This window comes from Mytilus edulis, chromosome 2, assembly GCF_963676685.1.
Source record: "Mytilus edulis chromosome 2, xbMytEdul2.2, whole genome shotgun sequence".
Classification (NCBI taxonomy): domain Eukaryota; kingdom Metazoa; phylum Mollusca; class Bivalvia; order Mytilida; family Mytilidae; genus Mytilus; species Mytilus edulis.
This window is the reverse complement of record NC_092345.1, coordinates 78,158,598-78,168,395: the sequence shown is the minus strand read 5'-3', so window position 1 is coordinate 78,168,395 and position 9,798 is coordinate 78,158,598. Positions and strand designations below refer to the sequence as shown.

General features: G+C 29.8%; 1 protein-coding gene across 1 annotated transcript in view; it reads left to right on the top strand.

Moving 5' to 3' along the window:
- Positions 1-828: 828 nt before the first annotated feature.
- Positions 829-9,798, top strand: part of LOC139513046 (ferric-chelate reductase 1-like) — a 51,382-nt gene continuing 42,412 nt past the window's right edge. The window contains exon 1 of the mRNA XM_071301155.1: positions 829-1,306. Within this exon, the coding sequence (XP_071157256.1) occupies positions 1,066-1,306 (241 nt within the window). The 5' untranslated portion in view covers positions 829-1,065. The remainder of the gene's footprint in view (positions 1,307-9,798) is intronic.

The following is a 9,798-nucleotide window of genomic DNA, read 5'->3' as shown; positions in this document are numbered from 1 at the left end:
TAAAGTTGTATAACAGAGGGGCGAAAGATACCAGAGGTACATTAAAACTCATAGATCGAAATCAAATTGACAACGCCATGTTTAATAAAGAAAAACACAGACAAACAATAGTACAAAAAACACAGACAAACAATAGTACAAAAAACACAGACAAACAATAGTACAAAAAACACAGACAAACAATAGTACAAAAACACAGACAAACAATAGTACAAAAAACACAGACAAACAATAGTACAAAAAACACAGACAAACAATAGTACAAAAAACACAGACAAACAATAGTACAAAAAACACAAAATAGGAAACGAAAGACAAACAACATGAACCCCACCATAAACTGGGGGAGCTCTTAATTGTATAAATTGCTTGAAGAAAAGCACTTTTTGGACAATTTTTGTTTCTCTTTGAAAGAAGTTGAATAACTGTCTGATAAATAGATCTGCTGTACATTAAAGTAAAGCATATTATCAATATAATACTTCCACGATTCAACTTATCTTTAAAAACAATCCGTTTTCAAGGAAATAACATTGAATTTAAGAGTTTTAAATGTGTCATTAAAACAACTTGTTGTAAATGCGTTATGTAATTTCACGGATAAGATGAATATCCTGCAGTGAGTTCATTCACCAAAGTATCTCAATCAAATAAAGAGGAAAGCAGGGGACATTCTATTATGCTCTTGATTATTCCAAATAACATCATAAGATATATAAATTGATAATATTTTATGAAATTGAGACAGGATCGATATTTCCGTTACTGCGTTAAATACCCCTGAGAGATGAACACCAATCTAAATTTGTCTGTTATCGTTTTATTTGTAGTACTGCTCCTGATGGTTTCGCAAATCATAAAAATCTTTATATCTATAATCGGCAGCAGTGATAAACAGACAATAGTTCCTTCATTTAATCACTACGATACTTTAGATGTTTTGTATTCTGAAGATTCAACAAGTGTTACTATCTGATGATTAAAAAGTGTTTCAAATAAAAACAATACTGAGTATTGACTTTATTGTGTTGGTAAACTTACAACATTGGAATAAACTAATATATAATGTTCTACATACTTACATTATGGATAGGATTTACCAATTGTGTTTTATCATATAATCTTAACAATAGACCAGGAAGAGATTTTAGTTGCGTTGACAAGTTACTAAAAACTAACAAAAGCTATGAATTCGTTGATATATCTAATACTTCTTCGTTTGGCTCTGTCGCATGTCCGAGGCGACCGAACAAATTAAAGATTATAGAAGTAGTGCCTCCCAACAAAACTAGATTTATTTTCAGAGGTAAGTCCATGAATTGTTTTTGTCTTTTGCTAAACAACAATGGAAAAATTTGAGTCGTCTGCAATGGTCAAATGAATATTTCTTTTGTTTATATTGTTGTTAACAATTGAACAATTATGATATAATTTCTTTCTTTATTCCAAACTGCGAAATAAAGCGTTGAATCTTTGAAACAAAAAAATGATTAAAACATATTTACTATGATTGTTTATACAAAATGATAGAAACATTTCAAAACTTTAAAACAAAACAACTGAAACATAACAACAAGAAAAAAGAAAAAAAAACAACAAAGGAGATCGGTTTGAATGCAAAAGTACTGTATTACATAAGGTTGTCACAACTTTAAATTTGGAAAATAACCACCGCGAAAACATGGATAACACTAATGAAAAGAAGTTATGATACTAGTTTTTTGGGGGGTTGCAGCCTCGACAGCGTTTTGCTTAGACAAATCATATAGTAAAGTCAAGCCTAAAAGTCAACACCTCGGTGTTGCGGTGTTGACATGAAAATCAATTATATGATAATTTTTATAAATTTCTTGTACACAAAACTATGATTTTTTTTCGAAAACTAAGGATTTACTTATCCCATGCATATATTACCTTAGCCGTATTTGACACAACTATTTGGAATTTTGAATCTACAATGCTTTTTAACTTTGTACCTGTTTGGCTTCATAACTATTTTTATTTGAGCGTCACTGATGAGTCTTATTTAAACGAAACGCGCCTCTGGTGTATTAGATTAAAATACTAGTACCTTTGATAACTATCAGGGAAAAGTAGTAACATGTTTAAAGGGGCACTAACTGTCACATTCTTGTTCACCTATTTGACTCAAATTCTCATATTTAATTATGACATACTGAAACGTATACTCAAGTTACAAAAAGTCTGAAAGAAACAGTTAGCACTGCATGTACTCGATAACATAAATAAGAATTGTGAGTGTAATTTAGTCTAGGCGTCATCTAATTAACTTTCGAGATGACCACCTGAGACTGCCGATGGTTATATATCTCCATATAAACATAAACAAAGATATAAATACTTAATGACCTCGTGCAATTCACTTTTTCTAAGTCTGTTCGATTTAATGTTATAGACTAAATAAAAAAAAGTTATTTGTCGTTTTTACCTGTATAAGATGTTTTGTGGATCGAATCAGTTAACTTTTATTTCACTTTCAACGTTGGCATTCTGTTCCTTAAAATATCTGACCACGATTTATACATGTGTAACCAACCTTTAGCTATTCGGTTAAATCTAAGGTCATATAAATACGGATTCAATTAAGTCGAATTATTCACTTGCAATTAAATAATTGATCAGCAATATTTCTTTGCTTATTTTGACAAAATTGAGCCGAGTTGGCTGCTAAAACGAATTATTATTAAATTTTCCTCATTTCACTTATATTAATGATTGAACCGAACTAAATCATATTCTATTTTTTTGCATACCTCGTAGCTAGTACCTATTTAATTAAATATATAACATTATCTATTTTTTTTTTTAATTACAACAAGAAAGGTAAACACACATAATCGGTACGGGATCCTTTATTACTGAAACACATGGTTGGTTATGACCCTTTAGTTCTGAGTTCGTTGTCTATATCCTGTTTTCATTATAGAACTGGCTTCGTACATATTGGACTAAAAATATAGCTTATCTTGTGTTTAATATAATAAAACACAGAGTGTTGTTTGTAAACGTATCGGAGAATAAAAGTAACCTATCGCAATTGAGACTCTGAATATATATTCTCAGTGCTGTATGTATTAAAGTAACACTGTTACAGAGTTCACTACATAGATACTTTCACCTATCTTAACATGTCGGGTATACTAATTGACTTATGTAAATAACATATCTTTATTGGTATCGGAGAACATTTTTACTGAGGTAATTATTTCGGAAAACTTTATTACTAAGAAATACATATCTTTGAACATTATAACTGAGGTATGCATATCGGAGAACATTATTACTGAATAATGTATATCGGAAAACATTATTATGTATATCGGAATACATTATAACTGCGGTATGTATATCGTAGAACATTATAACAGTGGAATGTATACCGGAGAACATAATAACTAAGGAATGTACACCGTAGAACATTATAACTGAGGTATGTATATCGTAGAACATTATTACTGAGGTATGTATATCGGAGAACATTATTACTAAAAATGTACATCGGAGAACATAATTACCGAGGAATGTATATCGGAGATTATTATGACTGGGGTATGTATATCGGAGAACATTATGACAGTGCAATGTATATTAGAGAACATTATGACAGTGGAATGTATGTCGGAGATTATTATAACATTGGAATGTATATCGGAGATTATTATTACTGAGGAATGCAAATCGGAGAACATTATAACTGAGGAATGTATATCGGAGAGCATTATTTCTGAGGTATGCATATCGGAGAACATAATTGCTGAGAAATATATATATGAGATTATTATGACTGAGGTAAGTATATCGGAGAACATTATAACAGTGGAATGTATATCGGAGAACACAATAACTGAGAAATATATATATATATATATATGAGATTATCAAATCAGTATCGTCAAACCTGTCGCACAAATCTTACAAAAATCATTGGAATCGAGAACTGGCTTCGTACATATTGGACCATAAATATAGCTTATCTTGTGTTTAATATAATAAAACACAGAGTGTTGTTTGTAAACGTATCGGAGAATAAAAGTAACCTATCGCAATTGCGACTCTGAATATATATTCTCAGCGCTGTATGTATTAAAGTAACACTGTTACAGAGTTCACTACATAGATACTTTCACCTATCTTAACATGTCGGGTATACTAATTGACTTATGTAAATAACATATCTTTATTGGTATCGGAGAACATTTTTACTGAGGTAATTATTTCGGAAAACTTTATTACTAAGAAATACATATCTTTGAACATTATAACTGAGGTATGCATATCGGAGAACATTATTACTGAATAATGTATATCGGAAAACATTATTATGTATATCGGAATACATTATAACTCCGGTATGTATATCGTAGAACATTATAACAGTGGAATGTATACCGGAGAACATAATAACTAAGGAATGTACACCGTAGAACATTATAACTGAGGTATGTATATCGTAGAACATTATTACTGAGGTATGTATATCGGAGAACATTATTACTAAAAATGTACATCGGAGAACATAATTACCGAGGAATGTATATCGGAGATTATTATGACTGGGGTATGTATATCGGAGAACATTATGACAGTGCAATGTATATTGGAGAACATTATGACAGTGGAATGTATGTCGGAGATTATTATAACATTGGAATGTATATCGGAGATTATTATTACTGAGGAATGCAAATCGGAGAACATTATAACTGAGGAATGTATATCGGAGAGCATTATTTCTGAGGTATGCATATCGGAGAACATAATTGCTGAAAAATATATATATGAGATTATTATGACTGAGGTATGTATATCGGAGAACATTATAACAGTGAAATGTATATCGGAGAACACAATGACTGAGAAATGTATATATATATATGAGATTATCAAATCAGTATCGTCAAACCTGTCACACAAATCTTACAAAAAGCATTGGAATCGACAATTCTACGCATTGAAATGTAATCTGATTCATTAAATATTTCACAAATTTATTTAAAATAACAAGGGTCATTGATTACTGGATGACAAAACCGATGTCTTCTTATAGAAACCTGTAGATTTAAACTGGATCCTTGTTTATGAAGAGTATTTAATGCAGGACACTTTATTGAGAACTGTTGGTTTGAAGAATTTTCGTGACGCATGCATTATATATTTACCAAGGTTTAGTACGAGAGATTTCATAAATGAAATTTTGAAACTGAGATATTGTGTTGATTGAATCAAATCAATTGTTTATAATTTATAAAACTACTATAATCGTACTATGAAGTTACATTTTTGTCAAAGCTGAAGTTATGTTTACTGAATACAAAAACACCTCATTGTAAAAACTAATGGGTATATATCATAATGAAGATTCGTCGCGTTCGGTCTTATAGACACACATTTAGGAGTGACTTAGACTTTAAACAAACTGTTTTGACAGGTTTATATACGATTTATATAACTTTTATTGAGACTCGCTGTCTTGTATCAATTGACTCAAGTAATGCCTTGGTTTTACAATAAAAAAGGTCTGAATGTAGAAATAAATGTGGGCGAAATCGATAAACAAAATAAAAGCAATCCAGAATAACTAACAGAATGATGAAATTATATTTGTCTTCTTAAGGGTTAATTTATATACAAATGCGAGTGATAATAAGATATAAACAATTCTCTGCAGACGACATGAGAATAAAAAAAAATATGGGTTAACTTTAACGAGACAGCAGAAAAAACGAAGCACTCGTACCAAAAGACATATATATATATATATAACTTGGATCGGTTAGGACATTTTTTGATTTTTTTGTTTGAGGACTGCCCTCAATGCAGTTATAACATCTAAACTGTCTCAACCTTTCGAAATTTAGAGTTGTGCCAGTTCACATCGAAAATAACTATTTTCATTTGGCATATCTTTGTAATCTTTGCGCCGTGTTTGGAAATTTAAAAATTGTATCAGCGTCTGTGGTGTTCGCTTAAATTGTATAAATTTCAAGATTTAGAAAAAGTTTCTCAGCTTGAATATATTTACATGATTCATTTGACATCGTGCTATTATTGAAGAAGGATATCTGTTATCCGAAATATCTAATATTTGTTCATTTTATAGTTATTTAATGGTGATGTTGTACCCTTTTTGACTTGTTATATATTATATGTTGTAGTGTACAGAATCATATTACATGATCCATCGCCCTGTACGATTGATCGTTCACTATCTATTCATTTATTTTATATGTGTATATATATGGCTTTTAATGATAAATAAGACATATTTAACTTGCTAAATTTTTCAAAAGTCCCGTATGCCATCTATAAATATACATAAACAAATAAAGATATATTCTATCCAAACTATGTCACAGGAAATGAAAACGACACAACACAGATACATCCTATTCAAGCTGTGTCACAGGAGGTACAAATGACAGAATACAAAAGCATCCTATCCAAAATATGATAAGCACATGTCACAGGAAGTCATAATTATGAATTACAGATACATTGAATCTATAGGTGTGTTACAAAAATTGAAAACGACAGAATACAGATACATCAGATCCAACTTTTGATACAGAAAGGGTAAACAACAGAATACAGATACATCTTGTCTAAGCTATGACACAAAGTAAAAACGACAGAATATAAACATCCTGTCGAAACAATGTCAAAGAAAGAATAAACGACAAAATACAGATTTTACGTGACTCTGTACCCGTCATACATTGAACGACAAAAGTATTTTATTTCTACCTGTGTGACGTGGAAAGCGCGATACTACGTCAAAGTAAATGTCAATTTAACCATGTGTCTGTCTAGGTATTTTTTCGGTCCCAGTATTTAAAATCCTTCAATCCTTTAGGGGTGGATTTTACCAGGGATGGGGTAATCGTAATCTGTAATCGTAATTGATTGTAATTGATTACTTTTTTTCCAGTAATCGACTGTTATCTGTAATCGAAGACATTTTCGATTACATGTAATCGTAATTTAATCGGTTACAGCAAAAATCATGATGTAATCATGATTACTTTTCGATAAAATTTGGATTACTTTAGTAAAATAGTTTGATGAAATATAACCTCCTATGTTAAATGAAAATATGTATGTATTCATCACTTCATAGTACAGATAAGATAGAATGTACAAATGTATTGATATGACTTAAGAGTTTATAAACTGCCATATTTCTATCTATTGTCTCAAGCTGCATTATATATATATATGATTATGATCAACCAGATCCGCAACCAAAATTAACTTTATATCCAGCTTTTTAAACAATTTTTTTTATGTGCTTGTCAATAATTCAACTTAAGACCTTTTATATTGAAATATAAGAACTAGATTTGAAATAAGAAAATATTCAAATTAAGAATTGTGTCTTAAGTTTAGTTCTGTACTACATTAAAGAAGTAAACTTATTTGTAATAAAATTCCTTAAAGCATAATTTCCAACAAGAGTTCTTTACTTCATTAAAGGATTAGAAATTACGGATTTTTTTGTGTTATTAAAATTTTGCTGTTACAAAAATTAAAATGATAGAAATTATTATAAATTATGGAATGTATCTCCCTCATCTGATTCCTTTCACGGATTTGGCTATACTTTTTGGACCTTTTGGATTATAGCTCTTCATCTTTTATATAAGCTTTGCATTTCAAATATTTTGGCCATGAGCATCACTGAAGAGACATGTATTGTCGAAATGCGCATCTGGTGCACGAAAATTGGTACCGTTAATTTTATTAACTGTATTAATATTTCCTAAATCATAATTTTCCATAAGAATAAGAATTTAAGCTTAGCATAGATAAACAGTTGATTTCTTATATTGTTATGATATACATGTATATAAAAATTTAGAAAATACACGAAATCCTTTTAACAATAAACCAATGGCTATATATAAAAAAATCTTTTCAAAAATAGATACATAAATCCTTTTGACACTATAACTATATATTGTTTATAATTTGATTAGAGAATAAATATTCTTAACAAACTTCTTGTCTTTACTAATCAGATAATCAAGTCTTCTAATCAATTAAATACATACTTTGTTTTTATTTCATTTACTGTATGTTTTATTAAGAAGGAGATTTAAATTAATTTGCCCCAGGTTACAAATTGTACTCTATTGACAGTTTTTAAAATAACTTGTAATTAGGGTAGTTATCCAAACAAAAGGATAAATTCTTGCATGTCATTATAATTATAAATTTTTATCTTTAGAATTAGCTGAACTAATTAGTGGTTTTACTTTTTTTATTTTTTTTTCAGAGAAATCTTTCAACATTGTAAATAACTATCCTAAAAAACCTGTTTTAAATAATTAAAAACAAAACAAGCTAACTAAAGTCGGTACGAAAGCAAAATTGTTGAAAAAAACTTTAATATAAATAAGTGGTTGATGCAATGCAATGTCATCTCTCAGTCATGTTAAAAGTCAAAATCTCAAGATTTGTTTAATATTTCTGATCCTCAGAAGAGATTTCATCTAGAAAAAAACTGTTAACTTTTAATTTGGAAACAACGCTAAAATGCTGTTTTTGATAAAGTTCTAAATATCCACTATACAAACATAAAAAAAACATTGAGCAACATATTTGTGCTTGACTTTCTTAATTTTTTGGGGAAATCTTTAAACATGTTATTGACAGTAATCGAAAAGGAAAGTAATTACTTTTGATAATGTAATCGATTACATACAAAACTTTGGGTAATCGATTATAAGTCGATTGCACAAAAATCCTTCATGTAATCGATTATTAATCGATTAGATTTGTCAGTAATCGTGCCCATGCCTGGATTTTACATATATATATAAAATCGTCTAATAAAAAAGAAAAATGAGGTTTTTAAATTTGATGTATGCCTTTTTGTGCTTCTATCTTACATTTGTTAGATTTTATAGTGGTTAGGACGATAACACAATGTTGACTGCTGTACCCCTATTTTTGACATTTTTAACTATTGTCTCTGTTTGTTTTTTTCACACATCGTTGTCAATATAATGGAATTTGATGTGACTGTCATATAAGTGATAACTGTATCTAGCTATAAAACCAGGGTCAATCCACCATTTTCTATATAAGCAAATGCATGTACCAATTTGGTAAAATGACAGTTGTTATCAATTCGTTTGATGTGTTTGAGATTTTGTTTTTGCCATTTGATTAGGAACTTTCCTTTATGAATTTTTCTCAGAGTTCAGTATTTTTGTGATTTTACTTTAAACATCTTATTCAAGCTGTGTGACAAAAAGTGAAAACGACCGAATACAAATGCATCCCATCCAAACTATATCCGACAGAAAGGGTAAATGACAGAATACAGATATATCCTATCCAAACTATGTCACTGAAATTGAAAACGACAGATTACAGCTACATCTTGTCAAATATGTGTCACAGAAGGTAAAAACGATCGGATACAAAGTATCCTATATAAACCATGTCAAAGAAAGGGCTAAATAACAGAATACAGATTCATCCTATCCAAACTTTGTCACAGGAAGTGAAAACAACAGAATACAAATACATCCTATTCAAGCTGTGTCAAAGCAAGATGAAACTACAGAATACAGCCACATCCTATCCCACATTTGTTATGGAAAGTGAACGACCAAATACAAATACATCATATCCAACTATTGTCACTGGAAGTAAAAGCAGCTGAACACAGAAAAATTATATCCCAGTGTATCACAGGAACTTGAGGAATAGAAAACAGTATATGTTTTAATTTGCAAGAAAAAAAATAAACTTACTAGTTAAAATAAA